This window comes from Numida meleagris, chromosome 1 (assembly GCF_002078875.1).
Source record: "Numida meleagris isolate 19003 breed g44 Domestic line chromosome 1, NumMel1.0, whole genome shotgun sequence".
NCBI classification, from domain to species: Eukaryota; Metazoa; Chordata; class Aves; order Galliformes; family Numididae; genus Numida; species Numida meleagris.
In genome coordinates, this window is record NC_034409.1 from 57,833,614 (window position 1) to 57,854,242 (window position 20,629).

Genomic DNA, 20,629 nt, shown 5'->3' on the forward strand with positions numbered 1-20,629 from the left:
GGGAGCCACAGGGAAAGGGAGCAGGGCAAGCTGTGTCCGCTCACCTCAACACCAGTCCGCCAGGGTAGGTCAGAGATAGTCTCCTGGTCAGAGCTTTTACTTTCACAGGATGGGGTTTTTGTTTTGCCTTTGTGCTTGATGGTTATGCAGTGCAGGGACTTCCGCCTGGCAAAGAGTGTTAGTCATACCAGAAATTGTATGTTGGGAATGGAGAGATGTGGAGGGGGGACACCCAGAGCAGTGCTTCTTTTTTTCTGCTCTCCTTAAAACAATACCCTCTGATCTCCAGATGAATATTAGTTCAGCAGTACTGGCAAAGCACTGGGGAAGTTAATGGTAAATCGGACCCTGGCTTATTTCTCTTTTAAAAGTCTTTTATACATTAAATAAATTTTTATTGCTAATTCATTTCATAATCATCTGGTGTGGGTTCATGTGCAGTCCACACTAACCTTCTTTTTCTGGAACAGAGAGAGGCTATTCTCTCTCCTAAACACTCATGGCTCTTAACAACCTGTGGCATGTGCTGGTTTGTGACTGTAGTTTGTGGCTCAGAGGCAACCTCCAGGGTGAAGGAACTGAAGGTTAAAGCCACAAAAGGGATATTTGTTCTTAATCTTGCAACTTTGCAACAAGCTGTACTTCCTCTGATCAGGTAATTAATGACACAAGAGTTGGCCTGCCTGATGAGTTGCAATGTGGAGCCTCTATCAGGATAGTGCAGGATACCCTTCCATTTTGTTATCTTTTACATGATATGGCAGAGCAGAATATCCCATATGTGGACATCCTATCTTCCTGCCTCAGACTTCCTGACTGCATCTCTCCTGCAACGCGGGTGTCTCACAGGAATCTCTACATACTCGCAGGAGTGCTAGTGTGAGTGCCAGTTACTGACAGTGCACTCCAGGGAATATCCCTGTCCTTTCTAAGAGCAGGCTGAGGGTCCAGCAGGCATCAGCATTCTCAAGATAGAGGTAAGTAACATATCTAACGTATCTAACATAGCTTCCAACCTGCCTTCGCCAAATCCGTGGCATAAGGAGTCTTCTCTTTACTATTATAAGTTAGACTGGCATCCTTCAGTTAAAATGTACAAAGGTGACATAGCGTTACTCAAATTCACTTTGTGGGGTTTGGAATAATGGTTAAGAGGAAGTTATACTCATCTTAATGCCCAGAGCAGCATACCTGAATCTCTGTTTCTGTGGTGTCAGTGATGAGAAGCTGCAGAGCTGTCTGCTGCTGAAACACTTCATGGTGCTATGTCACTGCCATGGGTCATGTGCAATCATTTGCACTGAATCCTAAATATCCTCACTGATTCTGTGCTTTCTCATGACATGGAATGTGTTCCATGGGATTAGAGAATGATCCAAGTTTCTGATTTAATTTATTCTAATCAGACAAAAGGCATCTGATATCAGATTTAAGACTAAATTGGAGGAAGATGATGTAGCTCAAAGAAGGCTACAGAGGCAATCTGCAGCTTACGTGACCATATTCTGTGTTCCCAAGGGACCACAAGAGCCTATCTATTCTTAATTCCACTTGGGATTCTAGATGCTGTATCTTCTAAACCACTAAGACTCTTTAAAACTGTTTCCTGAAGTGGTATGATACGAATAATAAAATTACAGGCTCATCCTCAAGGAAAAAAAAAACTCCTGTGGGTAGCTGATACGTATGATTAGTGTAATGAGGCTGTTCCACCTGGTTACCTCTTTTCTCAGACCTTGAATATTAGTAATAGTAATATATACAGCTCTGTACTTTCACTGATTTTAAATATAAGCCCCACCCCAGTATGAATTCAGCTTGTTAGGTATGGTATTGGGGCATTCAGAGGCTCTTGAAATACTCCTGAAGTAAAGGAATTGGGTTGAGGATACTTTTCACTCATAGCTGCACAGTGCCTGCCTCATGGGAATCTGGTCCAAGACTGAGGCTCCTGGGCATTGCCACATCACTGCTGACAGGCAGTAAATGTCATCAAATCTGCAGGGAATCTAAATAGAGAGCAGATATTTTCTCCTTCTCCCTTTTTTTGACAGCAACCTACGTGTTCTCAAATATTATAGTCTACATAACATGGAGTGCCACCATGTCTATTTTTTCTTTAAAGTAACTTATTATCGTGTAACTTCATAGCCAATTTTTTCTTTCTTAGCTGAAAGGCTGCAGAGGAATGGATGAACACTGCTTTCTCACCCCTTAGGGTACCTTGGTTATTTGCCAGTGGGAAAGAACTTTGCTGAAAAGTGGGAATATTACCCAGAAATTTTTCTGCCTGCTGAGGGGTTCTTACCTGCTGGCTTGCTTGCTCACTCATTTTGAAAAAATAATTGTTAAACCTCTGGGATTCTGTTTTGCTGAGGTATCATTTCTTTAATGTGGTACAACATGAAGCGCTGACATCCAGTCTCGCCCCTCTGCATGCTTCTGGCAAAGACTTCTCTTTTGTGTGGATAACGTTGCGTTCATGCAAGTCCGGGTTTGTCCCTTTTTTGGTATCCCAGGATTGGAATATTTTACCAAAAATATTTCCCTGTTCTGAGAATCCAGCAGCTCCTGACTGGGGATGTCTTTAAAAACCTGTTCAATCCTTAAGGTGTAAACCCACCTCATTTACACACGAGTTACACGGAGATGTAAGAGGATATTATGTATGTCAGAGTTTGGGGTATTTTGTCATTTGTTCCTTTCCCCTTCTCTTTCAGAGCACTGTGCTTCTAGTCCCTCTTTCCTGCCTATCGCACAGCTGTGTAGCTACAAGCCCAAGCACTCTACCCAATCCTGTTAACCATGTAAGCTTGGGTGCTCCCCTCTCTAGGCATGGCCATGCTACTCAGTTGCTGGGAGAGATCACAGTGGTGTTTATTTCCTTAGCTGCCTCCAGCAATGGAAAGTGAATTGACTGTATTGTAACTTGGGGTGATGACTGTTCTGCCGGTGAGCCTGGCATTTCTCTCTTCGCTCTATTTCTAGTGCAATATGATGTTAGCTTTTTGCTTCTGCTTCCTAAAGTCTCCTCATCCTGGGAGTACTTTCCCAACTCTCAGCTGTGCACCTGCTGCCTTCGTGACTTGTCCCTGCTGAGTTAGGCTGTACTTCGAAATATTTTTGCTGAAAGTGATTCAAATAAAGTTTGCTCCCTGAGCTCATACTGCAGTCTTTTCCCAGTGCTGCGCTTGTCTCTTACCCTGGTGGCTGGAATCTATGGGCAAGATCAGCTTGCAGCTATATCTCTTTACTATGATTTTTGTCACAATTGTTGTAATTAAACCTGATATTGTAGAACCCTAGGGGATAAGCATGAAGTTAATGGCATATTTTCTTAAATGTTTGGATGTTTTCCAAAGAATGTGTTTTCCATTAAGTTGACATGTTCTCTTTGTACCCTTCATCAGAATGGCTGATGGCCCAGTGGAGGCATGTTAGGAATCATCCTGAATCTTCTTCACCTGATCCTGCCGTCAGTGAGCTGAGGCCTCTTGCCTTTGGAGCCTCTGAGAGGCTGAACACAGCTCCTGACAAAATGAGAGGAAAAAAAAATAGGGCGGGTAGGTCAGAGTCTGCCCAGTCCTTCTCTTAAACCACGCTGTGATTCAGCACAGGAAGAATTCCCTATTGTGATAATTTGCTGGTCCTTAACTTGGGACATGGACAAGCTGACATTACTTGCTATCCATTTTTACATTGTCTTTGGTTTCAACTGTGATGTTTGGAGGGAGGAAAATAGAGCTCCACTGTTCATTAAATAACTTGCAGTTAATTGAAAGATGGATGAAGATCTGCATTTAGACCTATTGTGAAGGGGTGCTATCCACGAGTTAAGAGTGCAAGAGTAGGAAAGAGAAGGCCTGATTTTTATTTTTATTTTTTTTCTGAGGAGGAGGGAGGGGTATAGCATATAACTGAATGCAGAGATGAAATACTGTCTTTATTAACTGATTTGAGATATTATGAAGAAAAATGATGTGCAAAGTATAGTTAGAGTGGTAATTAGAATAGTAAGTATAGAATTAATAGAATGCACACGCCTATAATAACACTTGGGTTTAGAATTAATTGTACGGACAAAAATAGGATTCCAGAAGCACATAGGATGCTGAATCATAGAGTTAATAATTTCTAAAATCAAACATTACAGTTAAAGACTTAACTTGACATTTTAAACAAAATTAGAAACAAGATGGGGATGGAAGGTACAAAACAGGGACAGCAAAAGTCCTCCAGGGCACAGATTCTGTTTTCTATGTTTATACATCATTCTGCCTCAAGAGCACCTCTGTCCCCTTTGATGTTATCAAAAGCTACCGCGACACAGGCATTTATCACAACTCAGACTAAGAGTAAAGATTAAATATATATAATCCTGAGCTGACACTGTCAGAGTAAATACCTGTTTCCTTAGTTCCTTCCCTCCAGATGTAAAGCAATGATCAAAGCTGAGTGAAATTTTGGTATGGAGTTAAAGGTCTATTCTACAGCTTGAAAATGGTGCTAGGAAGTGCTTTCTTCTCTGGTTCCACATATGGTGATGGATTTTCAGGGTATGACTTATCCCTCCCCTCTCAAAATAAGGCCCTTGAAAGTGGGCTCATGTAAAGGGCTGAACCTAGAGTTATGAAGCCCCAGTGGGAGTCTGGCCCTTTGGACACAGGAGTGGTGGTACAAGATAGACAGTGATGGACAGTGACAAGTAAGTATCTCAAGGGTGAGATACTTACCTTTCAGATGCTGCTTGTTGTTGCTGTCAATAGATTATATTAGCTAATATGCATTTTGAAGCATTCCCTTTGAGCTATGAATTGTTCTTGACAGGCAGCAGGAATGTTTAGTCTAGCTTGCCCTGGCCAGAACATCTTGCACTGTGGTGAGAGGGAGGTTTTCATACTGTGACACTCTAATGTGATTTGGCATTTCAGATGGGATGATACATGAAGTGGTAGCTTACTTGTACCAAATGACAAGAGGATGTTATAGACAAGGGAACATCATGTCACAAAGTAAAACAACAGCTACATCTCCCCACCAAACAAATATCCAAATCATATTAGACCCACCCTAAATCCAGTAACAGCAGCAAAGGCCCAATCTGCTCCCCAGTCTGCACTGACCCAACAGTAGGCATTAGAATGTGTCTACTGGATGAGAAATTCTCATCCCATAATAGGCTTTTTATGTTTAAATATACACCAGCTCTAGTCTAAGCTAGTGTTGCGTGGCTTTAAAACAGCTTGTAACTTTCTAGGGCATCTAAAGCCATGGATACTCTTAGAGCTGCTTTGGGTTTTCTCTGTGCTGTTTTGCTGTCCTGTTATGTAACCTGGTGGTCTGACTTCTGCCATTTTTGATCTGTGCTTTAAATGGCACACATTACACATGTCACCAAAGAAAAAGAATACCACAAATCTTAGCTAACGTGTTTGGAAACTAGATGTCTCTAAGGTTTGTTTAGGGAAACTTAATTCCCATTGAAAACCATGCTGGGGGTAAGTCTTCTCACTGCTAATTTTTCTGTAGCTGTCAGCTTTTAGCATGCCCTGCTCATCCCAGTTTTGTATTGGGAATAATAGGGAACCCTAGGGTTTGAATCAAGTGGTTCTCTTCTCAGTTTCTTCCCCCCCCTTTCCCCTATAGAAGGGCATATATCTTTTTGATACTGATAGCTACTCTGAAACCAGTGTTGTTTGTTTGGTGCAGATTATCCCTAGTGATGTTGAGCATCTAGCCCTAAGTTGTTGACTTAGGGATATCTGAGTGCATCCAAAACTTGCTGCTAGCACCAAAAATGAATTACTATAGCATTTGTGAAGAGGCACTCAGTGTCTAAGCCTTCTGGACACAAGGGCATACGATGGTACTGCAAAACTCTTCACTAGATAAATAACGACACAGCCCAGTCAATGGGAAAAATATTTTTTGATCACATCCACCAACCCTTCCTATTTCAAATTCGTCTTCAAGAATCATTTCCTTCTGCAAGGGAAAAACCACTTAGGATTTCAGACGGCTGTAGAGATTAACAGTATCTGTGGTTCATAGGCTTTAGAATGACCAAATTGTGCTTTAGCTCATCTCAGATTTCACAGCACAGTTGCCTGATCTTCTTACCACCATTCTAATCTACTCTTTCCCCTCTAGTAGTGTCTTTCAGTTTGACTACCTTATAAATATCTACACAATATTTAATTTCTTAAAGCTTTTATTTTGATTCAATCCAGTAATATTAGTATAGCGAACGGCCTTGCAAGGAAAGGGCAGTAGGCTCTGAAATATTTTGTACCTCTAAATACACACTCTTTTACAATGGAAAGACGAGGCATTTGAAATGGAATTTGGTTATGTCAACAAATGAGTAACTTGTAATCTGGGGAATGGCTTTACAGAGAAGGAGCATGGTCAAATGTGAAACTACTTACACACACTGGCTTCATAGTTCTTTGGTTTCTATTTGCCAGTAAGCAGTTCCAGAGTTTATTTCAGAGATAGTTTTAGAGCTTTTGTCCATCAGGCTGAAGGTTGAGTTTTTGAGATTATGGGGCAAGACACTTTATAAATTTACGGGGGAAATTGTACTCACTTCTTGGGAATGATATGGTCTGTTAGGTTCACAGTGCATATATATTTACTAACTGCATGGTAATTCAGGATGTATTGTGGCAGCTGAAATTATGTCTTGAAAGTTTCTCTTCCAACCGCCCTGCTATAGCACTTTTTGAAAATACCTAGAAGGTGGGCAGCGTAAAGAAGGCTACTGAATCTCAGAGCATCCAGCAGGCAAGGATGTGCTTATTAAGAAAGGTCACTTTCAGTCAAAGAAGGAATATGTCCAAAGTCTTGCATAGTTGTGACATTTCCCTTCCAAGTTCAGTTGATGGACAAAATCTACAGGAGAGTTGTTGTTGGCTTTTCTTTTTCAGTTAAACGATCTTAAGAGGGTGTGGTAGGTGCTGGCTGAGGCTGTACCTATTTGTGGGTCCTCTGGGAGATAAGCCAAGACCTAATGCACATGGCAGTTCCCTAATGTGGGAACTGTGCCATACTGTGATTTCTGCTGTTTAAACATGAAACTGAAATGCTACAAGAACGTGAGCTATATGAATAAGAACTAACAATATGGTGACACAGAGAAAGGCTTTTGCTCTTTCCTTTTTAGGAAGAAAACAAGAGTATATGTGTATGGAAAGGCATGTTTACATTGTTGAGTGGAATATGAAATATCTCTGTATCTTGGAAAGCTACGCAGTGAGGTCTAAGGATGCCTGTGATCAATAATCTTCAGCAGAGTTAGGATATCAGTGGAACTATATCTTTTATCTTGGCAATCTAGGACCCTACTTCCCAGATAAATTTGAAGTAGGTTTCATAGCTGGTTCACTGAATACCAAGCTTCATAGGAGTATCTCGCTATCCGAATCAGAAGATGTGCATTCATATAAAATATCAGTCCTGAGATACTGAAGCATAAGCAGTCTAAATAAAGAGAATGCAGGCAAAGGGATTGTGTGTAGGTACTAGACCTGTTTTCATTGCTGCTATTGAAAGTGATAGTTATTATTGCTGCTGATAAAGTGACTGATGGGGTGAGAGTTTCATAAACTAGCGATGGTGGCTTTCCATTTGATACTCCAAAAGAAGCCTGTGCTTTTTCTTTGCCTTGACAGCAGTGCTGAGATAATGCTTTATTCCATGAGCTATTGGGTCATCAGCACGTTTTTACTGGTAATTGCTGTCTCAGTGACTTTTTATTGATCATTTAATTTCTGCCTCCAAATGAGTAGGAGCAAATATTTTTCAGCCCTTTTAACCTCCTTAACTTCTCATTTGTGCTCTGCTTCCCTCTCCCCTGTGGCCAGCCCAATGCAAATAGGTGGACAAAAAGATTAATAGAAGGAAAGAGATGCCTTCTTGCTCTCAAATGCCCTGTGGCTTGGAGACTGTTATTAATAGCTGAAATAAAAAAGTGTTTCGTAACCATCCTCTTGCTCCAGCTTCTTTGCCAGCCTCCTTTCCATGATCCCTGTGGAGAAAATGTGAGCTCATCATTTTCCAATGCAAATTCAGTTTTTGGTCTCATACTTGGATTCTTTTCTTATCAAAGGTGGAATATGTATGTTCTGCCAGCTGGGTGCTTTCAGGAATCTGCCATTTGCTGGGATATCCATGGAGCATGTGGGGAGTGGGCCTGGAAAAAGCTATTCAGGCACATTCTCTTTTTATTCTCTGAAAATCTTAATGTCTACTCAGTGTACGCATATGTGTTTGCCCCTCTTATCTTTACTCATGCAGTGATTGAAAAGGAAATTTAGGTATTTCCACATGGAATTTTAAGTTAAAAAGCAATGTAAGTGTTCCATTCTGAAATATATGGAAGTTCTTGTGTGGAGTGTGATCACCATACAGCCCACATGTGAAAGCTTTCGCATCCATAAGCTTCATTCAGTTCCACATGCACTTTGAATCTAACTTTCCCTCCATATATATTTAGGGATCTAATGGGTCACCACTGAAAGTAAGCCAGCAGGTTTTTGGCCCAGATGATCTGGGAAGAATAGAAATGGCATACTGTCCTTTGTTGCCGTATTTCCGTGTGGGCTGTCTTATAGCACAGTATGGGGGACCCTTTCAATCAAGCTCTCTGCTGTAATTTCACTTTTTGTTGTTTTTTTTATTTTTCATGACTACTTTTCCACTTGAGCGCTGTCTAACAAGCTTTACTGAGCTAGAGGTTCTGAGATGACCTTTATCTGGAAATTAAGTGAGGTGAACTGTAAAAGAAAAAAATAGGAGAAAAAAAGTGCAGTAAGGTTGTGTTTGCCACTCTGAAGAAACCTTTGATCACATTCCCAAGGAAAATCTTTAAGCCATACATCTTGTAATGCATTTGCTGGGTATGTGCCATTTATGGGACAGAATTCTATTTATCTTATGAATGCCTCATCCTTTCAGGTGCTGGCAACTTAGTGAACACGAGTGGGCTTTTCTTTCAGGAAAAACGGAAGATACCATTTTATTCTGAGTGTGTTTCACCAGTGTTCTGCCTCCATTGTGTAGTCTGTTGATCAGTGAAGTCATTCACATGTAAAAAGCAAACTTAGGAAACAGTGTAGAGATTTCACTGTGAAATGTCCCTTTGTCAGTGGCAGCCTTGCGGGCTATCTGCATTTTGCCCAACAAGGAAGATGTAGACTTATACTATGCTTGTTAAGTACACTTATAGTAAGTTCTGTTGGTCAAGTTTTTACTTTCATGTAGAAAATAAGCTCCTAAGCAAAGAGTTTAAAGGAAGGTGAACCACTTGTGAAACAGCCTAATATGGCAGATGGATTCACTTGGAAAAAAAAGAATAAATAAGTTACAGATGAGTTCAGTTTTGTAGCTGAACAAAACTTTTCAGTTGATCTGAAAGCCGTTTGTTCACTTTTTTTTTTGCCTTGGCTTTGCCAGTCTCACCCCTCTGCCCCTGACTTTTTTTGCCCACCTCTATTTGTAAGTGTGGCTAGTGTGAGCGTATTGCTGATGGCCGCAGCACTTCTTCCATTGCACTGGGAAAGAAGGAGTTACAGCTCCACACAACTAACTTGCCTGCAGAGCTGTGCCTCTTGCTGTGGTACTGCTGTGCCATGATTGAATGCTTGTCCTGTTAGTTGAATTCCTATTAGCTCATCTTCTAATTCAGCTTTGTTTGTCAAGAAGCAAGTTGGCATGATCCTGCAGTGCATTGAGTTCTGAAGAAAAACATGGTGACTAGAGATGGTCTAGGAAGTCATTTTCAGATGTGTACTGCTGATACATACAAAGTTTTACTACAGACTTTTTGTCTCCCCCAGCATTTTACACTTGGGCCAGTGAGTGGGGAAGGAGACTGTGCTGCATCCCTCTCCTTAATTTTAAATGAACCTGTAACTGGTGAATGGAAGCTGACAGTGCACCTCCACCCACGCGTAGAGAGGTACCAGCTAGGGGCCAGCAGCTTAGTCTTAAAAACAAACGAAACCTTTCAATCAAAGGGAGGCATCAGCCCAATTTCCTCGATGCCCACAGCAACCAATGTCAGTGCCAGAAGTTGTAGAAGCAGCAACAAATTCTGCTGGCAGAGAGAGCTGAGCCCTGGTTCAGGCTGATGTTGGAGCCAAACAAGTATGATCTCCTGTTCTAAAACTTTGGCCCATACTGCAGCTGAAAATCTATCTTGAGCTCCATTAATTAGAACATTGGCTTCTATTTATGTATATGAGTTGATGAATATTCATCAGACATGTTGATTAAGGTGCTGTTATTTGCATATTCTTCCTACATTTTTAGAACTTTACCCTTAGGTATTCTAGTATTCAAGATATTCATGTGGAGTCAAGGGAAACTTGATTATGTATTAGGAAAAAAATCATAGTGAGGCTGGTCAGTTGTTGGAAGGGTTTGCTTAAAGATGTTTCTTTCTTGGAGGTGTTAAAACTTGGCTGGATGAAGTCCTGAGCAACCTGAGCTATCTTTAAAATTGATTTTAACTTTGAAGTTGTTTCTTCTTTGAGCAGTGCATTGGGCCAGTTGACATCTAGAGGACTCTTCTGACATACGATATTCTATAATTCATGTGAATGAATAATGTTCCCACATGTTTGGCATTAATATGAATATAGATGGGCATAAACATGTAACCAATACTTTCTAGGTTAGTATTACTCCGGAGGTAATGAAATAATCCTGTTAAGTGTGTTGTAATACCTTCTAATGAAGTCTCTGCCTTCATTAAGAATACAGTGTTACTCATCATGAGTTCATTAACTGCTCAGCATATCTGATCTGCAATTTTCTCATTGCAGCTGGTCAAGGTAGAGCTTATTTCTTCTCCTGGCTTCCTCCAGGGTTCAGTTTGACCAGTTAATGCATGCTGAAACTGCGACAACCTCGCCTATATTATGGGTGCCTGCAGATGAGTTCTGGTGATTCATACAAAATGATTTAAGAGACTGAGGGCAGGACATACAGCTAAGGGCAACCATTTCTTAAACTGCACCAACCTAAATAGCCAGGACTAGTTTGGAGGTGGTAGAAAATGCTAGCACAACTTAAAAGTCAACTTTTCCAACAGAGATAAGTCTTTTGAGATCGAGTCTTATCAGATGTAAATGCTAGATGCAGTTGCTTTGTGCAGCCAGATCCTAGCCCTGGTAATGATTGCAGCCCCTGGGAACCTTCCTGAAATGTTATGCAAAGAAAAAAACTGCAAACAGTTTCTGTTTGAGATCAGCAGATTTTCTGAAGACATTGTGAAACAACTAGAGGCTAAATGACCAAACTACATCCTCCATTTGCTTGGTATAGTTATACTCACCCAATGAGGAATAGCAACCAAAACATGGAATTAAGGCAATTTCTCGTACAGAAGGCAGTTTCTCGTAATGAATAGCAAATATGTGTAGTGAATGCAGCTCACAAGCCAGAGGCTAAGATTCTTTTTACTAGGAAATCTTTGTGTAGTAATTCTCAAACAGATATGTAAAAATTAGATCCAGCACAAAAGGTGAATTTTGTGGAATAAATTACTTGCTCTGAACAGTTAGTACAGAGGTATCTACAAACCAGAAGGAAAAGCTGCCTGGAGGTAGCAAAGGATCAGAACATCCACGTCAGCCTTTTCAGTGAAGCTCATGATATCAAAAGCCCTGGCAGGAAACATCATAAACAAATGCTAGCTTTACAGCTGAACCCTTCTTAGAAATCAATGTGCATACTACAGGAGAAGAATGGGTATCACTAGGTTTTGAGTGTTTGCATATTATAGAAACCAAGGTACCTGCCATGTCAGTGCTGGCTTGTTATGGAGCTTGGAATGGCCATGCCGTATGTTGTTCATCCAAGGTAAGCTGCTGGCTCCCTGCATCTACCTGTGGGTCCTGATTATTCTTACCCCAGGATTGCTTCAAAGAGACTTAGTGTGTTAGGAACGCTCTGCAGCTGTGAGCCCTTCAGTTACCAAATGCGTCTTACTGACAAGGCATTGGTTGAATCTGTACCTAAAACTTACGAATGGTTCCACAGTCTGCCTCCTTGAAAGTTGGGGGAGGAATGGGAAACCCTGTTGTTCTGACTTACAGGAGGGGAGTGTAGTCAGATAACCTATGAAAGTAACTTCGATATGCCATCTTGAGCTGAATCTGAAGTGACGTTAAGAACACTTGACTAACTGCTCCTGCAGGTTACCGGTTCCATGAAAGACCATCTAAAGGGCTGCATCTCAAAGGAGCTGATCTGTGTCATACAGAAGGTTAAACCGTATGGGCACAGTGATGGCATAAATTCCTGAAGCTTGACAACCACCTTTGCTGAAGTCAAGCTGAACTCATGGGGCAAATTCTTCTGTGCACGTCTGAGATAAAAATTTTTAGGATTGATTTTACCAGTACCCGAGTGGCATCATGAGTTTTCATCCCTGCTTTTCTTGAAGCAGTGTTGAAATAGTCTTAAAGGAGGTGGTGGTAGTGGTAAAGAAAGTTCTGGAAAAAAAATCGTTTCCTCACCAGACAAATACAGTATGGATACCAGCAGTGTGACCTCCCTTTATAATAGATTTCAATCCTACCTGGCTTTGAGTGGGAGAAGGGTTCAGCCACTCCTGCATTGCTACCCCCTCTGCAAGGGTAGCATTTACAGCTCTCACAATGCAATGAGCAGAGTTTCACCAGCAGCTGAGCTCACATCGGGAGTATTAGGATAGTTCTGAGAGCAGCATAGAAAGGAATTGCACAATATTTTCAGTTGATGTTCCTGCTATAGCACTCTTCAAGGATTTTCTTTGTAATAGAGAAGAGGAAATTCATATACTAAGGTGATAGCATGGAGCATAGCTCAACAGATATATGATGGGAATGAAGCAGATACATGGATCGGTAAGAGAGGAGCAGCATGTTCAGTGCCACTACGCCTTATGGCATTGCGTAGCTGCTCTGGGTGAAGGTACCTCTAGTTCCCTCAGTTCAATTTAACTTGGCATCTGAACTCTGCTGGATCAGGTGGATGCCAATCACAGAATTAGAACTGCGGATTCCTCCCTGAGCAACCGTCCTCATAAGAGTGGTACAGCAGTTTTGCTCTGCACACTTCTAGCTGTATCTTCCTGCTGATTCCTTTCTTAGCACTTTGTTTGGAACCAGCAGACATTTCTCTTCAGGATTTCCTGCAAACATTTCCCTTTAATCAGAGGAAATTGGAACATACATCAGTAGCAGAGCATTTTTGTAGTTTCTTCATGTTTCTTGTGAGCTTGGTCATTTGGTGGTTCCAAGTTAGTGCTGAAGGCTGAAGGTGCTCTGTAAGTTTGGGTACCATTTCAAGGAAAGGAAAATGTCATAGAATCATAGAATGGTGTGGGTTGGAATGAACCTTAAAGCATCCTTTCCTTAACTTTAATTGACAGATCCAGGCAAATGAAAGCCTTTTCTTTAGGTTTCTAAAGCTAATCCTCACTTCTAGCTAGATACGCACTGGCGCAGTTGCATTGACTCAGCAGAGTGAGAGCTGGTTTAGACGAATTGCTCACATTTAAATGTTGGGCAGTCACAAACCTTATGACAGCTTCACTGGGCCATGAGAAGCTTGAGATTCCCAGTAAAAGCCTGTCATTCCTAGCAGTGGCCATATGAAAGAAGAGGGCCACGTGCACTCTTCAGCGGTCCCTGTGGTTCTGGAGTCTGAAGTGATTGAAGTGCTGGAATTTGATAGAAGAAAGCTCTAAAATACCGTGAACTGTGTTCTCCTGAGTGTGTTAAACTTACTGTTCACAAGAAAGTTTAATAGGCTAAAGCCAAAATGCTCCCTTAGATCATGTGGGCTGACCTCTGCTGTACTGTAGACTGTTTCTTATCCACTTATTGAGCCCCAAACCTTGGATTAGGCTGAAGTATTTTGAGCCCTGTAACAAGAAATTTATTAGACTTACTCATTCTAGCAGTGAATCCATGCTTAATGCTTCAGAGAAGGGTGAAAATATAGGAGCAGTATCCCTGTCTGCCTGACCTAAGGGTCTGTTTCCTTCAGTAAGACAGATGTGGGGAATCATTCCGTGCTCTGATCAGCCCTCAGGGCACCCAGTGACGAGCCCTGGTATTCTGGGGAGAACTCAGAGAAAAAGCAGGCTGCCTCATCCTCTGCTGTGAGCTCTTTTCCCTCCTGGTCCCTCCAAACTCTTGGTTGGAGTCATGATGTTTATTGGCTAATATAATTTTATTTAGATGCAGGAAGAGCGTGCAAGTATGGTGTGGCTGGAAGGGAGATCATCATGGAATTTACTGCTCACAGTTGAGTGTACTTCGGATGCCATTGTATCACTGCCACTACAATCATACTGTTAGATCTAGATGATCTCTAAATGTATACTTAAGTCTCATTAAAGCCATGGGAATGTAAGCATAAGTCTAAAACTGTATGTATGGTCAAGTGACGATCTGAATTCAGACCATAATCTTTTTGTGCTTTAGGCTGTGGTAATATAAATCAGTGAAAAGTTCTCTACATTTCTTCTAAAAGTATTTGCAGCAAAAATGAGACGTTTGACCAACCTTGCTAGAAATTAGCCTCTTTGATATAAGAGGAAAGGTTTTTGCTGATTATTTAAAGAAATTGTAGCAAATGGCATAGAATCTTTTACAGACTCATCCTTCTGTATGCTTTTAATTTGAGTCTTGGCTCTGTGTACCTGTTGGCTATCTATATAAATCTTTTTCTAGGCAGGTATCTGATGATAACATGAAGATTATTTTCTGACAAATAAGCGTTTTTCCACTTTCTTGCCAATGCTCCTGATCCATGAAAGTGGCTGAACAAAAGAGAAGAGGAAAACCTGTGTGAAGACAAGGTTGCAATTTCAGGCTTTATTTTTCATCAAAGCTCTTTCCACACTAGATTTCTTTTTTTCCCTAAATACTATTCTTGGTTTGAAACTTTAATTCTGGGCATACATTTGGTGCCCAGATGGCGCAGATTCGCACAGAAGCCCATCACGCTGTCAGGGCGGGTGGATACATACGTAAATATTTTGCCTTTTTCCCCTATAATATTTGGCTTTGTCTAATCTAATTGCTGTCAAAGGCAGAATGCGAAGAATGCTTAAGAGAAGCAAACAGTGAGGACCTCCAATGTCTGTATTGTGTTAACTTGGAACGGTGCTTCGTCTACTCAGTTGTAACTAGTAATTTTCTTGCATGGGCTTTTTTTATTCATGCTGTGAATTCGTGGTGTATGGTCGAAGTTTGACCCAAGTAGTATTTTACAACCCAAAGCAAAAACCTGTATTTCTAAAGGCATAAAAACATATTTAACCCCTTGGAGCTATACATAAGGCTAATGCCTCTGCCTTTTCAGTTTTGGTTGACAGTAAGTGTTGTCTGTGTGCCTCTTGGTATATCACTCTCTCATTTGTATAAATCATTGCTTCATTTAATTCTACTGAGTGCATGTCTTAATGCATTTTTAAAACATAAAAGCATTTCCAGAGCAGTCACTCCTCTGACCAGTGGTAGCTAGTAGCAAACAGTGCAGCCAACCGCATTCAGGATGCCTCCTTAATTATTAGGGGCCTGTTCCAGAATACTGTAGTATTAATGGAAAAATGACTTTCATGAGATTTAAATCTGAATGCTCAGTAAGAGGGTCTAATGAAGCCAGCGTTAGTTAAGGATACTGGCAAGAGGGATGCAGGAAACTTTACTGCTTTTTCACCAGCGCAAGAATGGTTGCACTATCACAGACTTCTGATCAGATGTGGAAATTGGCGAGGCTATAGTTTACAAAAAGCATTGGGCTATGCCAGGCCCATTCCTCTAAGGACACTGTGCAGAGAGCTGCCTGGAGGTGTGATTATCGTAGAGGAAGGAAAGTGGCTATAAAAGGAAAATACAAGTATGTGACCAGAAGGCAAACAGAAGAAGCACGTGGTGCTTTTTTTTCCATAAAAATTAGATGAAATCCTACAAGGGCAAAAATGTTGCCTGTTCCAGCCATTTGTGATGCCATTCAAAGCTTATTATTCAGAGGTGCTAATAAATTCTACTTCAGTCTGCTATGGAAGTGTCTGGGTACCTTCCAGAGACATGCTATAACCTGTGACACGTGCTTCTGCTTGTCTTGCTTCTTGGCTGTGGGGTGGGAATAGTCTGAAAAATTCTTTTCTATAAATACATATTTTCCTTGTGTGTTTTTATTACTGAAGATGAGATGAAAGGTGTTTGCTTTGCATATCTCCTGAAGCTTGCCCACAGACACATTATTGCAGGATAAGCTACAATGGGAATTTCTGGTTTCTCCGTGGTAATTGCTGGCCTCCATGTTGCTAGCTCGTGGCTCAGGGAAAGGAAAAGAAAGAAGGAATAATTTGCCATGTTCTACCTGATGGTGAAAGCACAGCTCTGACAGCTACTGTGTAGCCTTTGATATATCTTAATTTTGCATGCGAGCTTTCCCTACAGATAAATTTTGCCTATCGTAGGCCAAAGGTAGTACCGGCTGCCACACTGGATTGATGGCAGGGACTGATTTTCTCTCAGCCTTTTCTTGTGCTTGTCAAGTCCATCTAGTCTACCGCTGGGAGAACATATTGAATTCATGTAACATCAGTTTCTCTTCTGTATTTTGCCCTTTCCAGGAGCAATTGAGCGGTGCTCATACATCAAGTACCACTACTCCTCAGCGACCATTCCCAAGAACCTCACCTACAACATCACCAAGACAATCCGCCAGGATGAGTGGCATGCCTTGCGTAAGTGTTGCTGGCTTTCTTCTCAGTTTTCCTCATGCAAAGACTAAGGGAGGTACCCACTAATAAATGGGAATGGAGAATTTGACAGACAACTCGCTTAGCGTTGTGTTCTCACATACAGTTAGTCTTTCTAGCAGATGGATCAATTTGTACTTAAGACCTGCACGGCTATTTCTGCTGCTGAACAGAAATTCTGCTGAGGCGTGAAACAGTGGTGGTGGGGAAGAGATCTTTGTACGCAGAGATTAATATTTAGTTAAACATGAAAATGTATATCAAGATCAATGCCCTACTTTTTGAATTCAGTAGAATGTTCAGTATGTAAGTATGTTTTCCTGCATTCCATGCTGCTGCTGAGTTTCCTGCTTCCAGCAGAATTCATTGCTAGCTTTTACTGTAGAATATGTCCTGCTGCCTGCAGCTGCTGGTAAGTGTGGCATCACTCTCCTCTGAAGACGTAGAAAGAGATGCTGCACCCTTTAAGGCACAGGGAAGGAGCTTTTAGCCTTTAGTGATAACAGTAGCTGGTGGTCATCAACTTGAAACATTTGCTTAAGCAACAAAATCTGACAGAGATGAAACTGCCTTGAGTTATATGGAGGGAGGGCCTTAAAGCTTTTGTCCTCATCTTGGAATTGGAAAATGGCTTTCATAAACAAAACAGAAGAGGTAGGATTTTGCAAGGAAGGATGCCACTGCAGCTTCCTCTTGTTACTATGCAGTCGTGGTTACTAATGAATGTCCAGAGTTCCTCTGTCTCAGTGCAAATAGTTAGCAGCCCTTTGGAGATGATGTAAGTTAAAGAATGCTGATATTGATGCATGAGCTCAGAAGGTAATTGTAAGCAGCTAGTCCAAACTGTCTGAGAAATATGCTAGAACTCTTGTGTTCCCATGGCTTTCAGTGCCATGAGTGAAATATCACTTCTGCCTTATGGAACTGTTGCTCTGGGAGGACGCTTTTAAGCTTTGAGGAGGAGAATCTGTTATGATACTGTTCATTTATTGAATTGGTAAGGTCAAACCTGGTTTCTGTTGGTGCTTGTACACCCACCTGGTCAAATCTGATAAAGCATTAAGGTAATTCCAGAAGGTCCTGCTGGGCTTCACTATTTTTTTTTTAATGTCTGTAGATGAATACCTACTTTTATTTTGACATGATAAAGAAATAGAATACTGAATTCCTGGCTCTGCATCCCTCTCAGAAGTTCGTAAGAGGCCAGTCTTGCAAAATGTGGTGTTCATTTGCCCCTAAAATTAGAAGATCAGTACCTTTCAGGTTTTCTGCATTCACGCCATCTCCCCTGGTGTCAGTTTTAAGTTAACATTGTTTGTCTGTGCGTGCAGAAAACAAACACCTCCCTCCCTCCTGCCCCCTCAGAAAAGGACATCTTCTGTTAAGTTGCAGTACAAAGAGGCTTTGGTTTATGCTTTCGGCTGTGTATGTGTGCTTTTGCCACTGCTGTGAGCCATGATGACTTTTCTGCAATTATCCTCTGGGAATCTCACTAATTACTGTAGGAATTATTGTCTTAAAGAAGTTCATCTTTATTTCAGCAATGGCTCAGCGAAGGGCTATTCTCAGGCTCTTTGAATGTTTTTCCACAACTTAAATGTAATTACTAAATGTCTGGCAATGTTAGTCCTTCACCGTGTGCATCCCTTGATGGGATCAGCAAGTTCCTGAGCATGGTGTTGGCAGCTGACTGAGCTTTCAGGAGTACATCTGGCAGTCTCAGAAGTGGCAGTCTATACACAATGCTTACACTTTAACATATCTGATGTGGTCTGAAGCACTTTCAGGATGAGGCTGTTTGTTTCTTTCCTAAGGAGGGTTTGACAAGTGTATGTGTGTATGTATTTCTGACCCAGATTTTCATGCTGATTCATGAGTCAGATAAGTGCAGGTAGATGTAGATAGCCAGATTCATGCTTTGTAAAGACAGGGAAGGAGAAGTACCTTGAAGGTCTCTTCTCCAGAGTGGTTCGTTACAATGGTGAGTGTTTGATATATGGAGTTAGCCAGTGGAGGATCTGGAGGCCATTTTGCATTCAAATTGTATGTAGAGTTTGCAATCTTACTGTTTTTTTCCGTATAACATCTTTTAAAAGACGAGACCAATAGCAATTTTTTCAACTAACGTTTAGGCCAAGGGGGATGTTCTCCCTTTAGAGAACCTTTGTGATTGAGCAGTGACCCCTAAATTGTTAAGCACCTTCAGAAAGTCCCTGTAATCTTAGTCCCTTCCTTAGCAGCTGACACAGTTCTGTACCTCTGGACTAGCTTCATCCAGGGCACAGTTATTTCAGCTCCCCACTGCTCTTCGTGATGCAGAAAAAACTTTCCAAGTCAACATGACCATTATTTTCCCCTGAACAATTTCCTATTCATAATTTCTCTTTCCCTGAGTGCTGTGACAGGCAATAAAGGAACAGACTTATTGTTCCTTGTGGTCTCGATAAGGATAGTTTCTCAAATCCGTAACATGAAATGGGAGAAAGGAAAAACCCTATTTCCTGATGAGACACTGGGACTAAATGGCATCTGGAGAACTTCAGAGGAACTGGAAAGGTGAAACTGGAGTGTCTGTTCACACTGCTAAAGAAAATACCAATTCCAGGATGAAGCCTCTGCTGTCCTTTGACATATCTGTATTTTATTACTGGTTGTTTTCGTTCCCTGGTGCAAGGGAAGCAAAGAATTGGCCTGGGAAGGAAATCTGTTGATTTACCTGGGTACTAGGTTGGAGTGCAGAGGAGAGAGGACTCCAGCCATTCTCAGCAGACTACTTTTTTCAGGCTGGCCAGACAGGACTGGTGCTCCAGCAGTTTCTGTTGTATTGCAGGAGTGGGCGATGGGCAGTTAATTTGAGGCCAAGGACCCCATGGCGCACACTGGTACAGAAAGCAGCTACTCCTATAGTTATGCTGTCAGCTATGCTAGAAAGACTCAGGCGAGTGGCTGGACCGGGAAGAATAGTTGGACCTGACTTTATCATTTTTGATTTTGTCTTTTTTCATTCTATTTGACATTTTCAAGATGGAACCTTTGCTCCAAATTGATTGCCTATGGCATCATGAGCTGGGGAAACAGGACTTCACTTCCCTGCAATCACTTCTTCTCAACTGTCTCTGGTTGAATAGGGATGGAGGGAATGATGATTGTAGTATTGCCAGCTTTCTCCTGTCAGGAGATAATGTTCATCTAATTAGACAAAACAAGTGTCTATACAAGCTGAGAGGGGAAGGGAGAAGGGAAAGAACGCTGCATCCAACAACTTTGAGCACGAATAACTGTCACTTCATGGAAGCTGCCAGTGTAACGGTATGACTTTTCAGTTTGCCCAGAGAAGTGAATGCCCCGTCCCTGGAGATGTTCAAGGCCAGGTTGGATGGCCTAGCGGGTGGCAACCTAGCCAATGGCAGGGGATTGGAACTGGCTGGGCTTTAAGGTCCCTTCCAACCCAAGCCATTCTATGGTTCTATGTTTCTATGACTGCGTCAGTCATTTACCCAATCACATTTTGACCCCAACCATATGTACAGAAACTTGGTCTAGAGCTCTGGCTTCTGAAACCCTCCACCAGCACCAACAATCCTTTTGGAAATGGAGGTATAGATCATTTGAACAAAAATTTTAAAATCAAAACTGTTCTGTATCTATTGTAGTATCTAGTTCCATATGTTTTGTGTTGTTCCCATAGGTTTATTTTGTGTGCTACAAATGTGCTCATGAAACATGGGAAAAGTGGTCATGGCAGGGGTTTGTGGAGTATGGTACAGGCATTGGAAATGCTGGGAGGCATTTTCAGTTCATAGAATAAGCATTTGATGTGCTTGTACTATAAGAAAGTTGGCCAGGAAATGCTTT

The 20,629-nt window shown here is 41.5% G+C and overlaps 1 protein-coding gene across 4 annotated transcripts in view; it reads left to right on the forward strand.

Moving 5' to 3' along the window:
• Nucleotides 1–20,629, forward strand: part of TMEM178B (transmembrane protein 178B) — a 217,769-nt gene that overhangs the window by 40,018 nt on the left and 157,122 nt on the right. For all 4 annotated transcript variants that reach the window (XM_021388437.1, XM_021388443.1, XM_021388431.1 and 1 more), the window contains exon 2: nt 16,646–16,759. In XM_021388437.1, the coding sequence (XP_021244112.1) occupies nt 16,646–16,759 (114 nt within the window). The remainder of the gene's footprint in view (nt 1–16,645; nt 16,760–20,629) is intronic.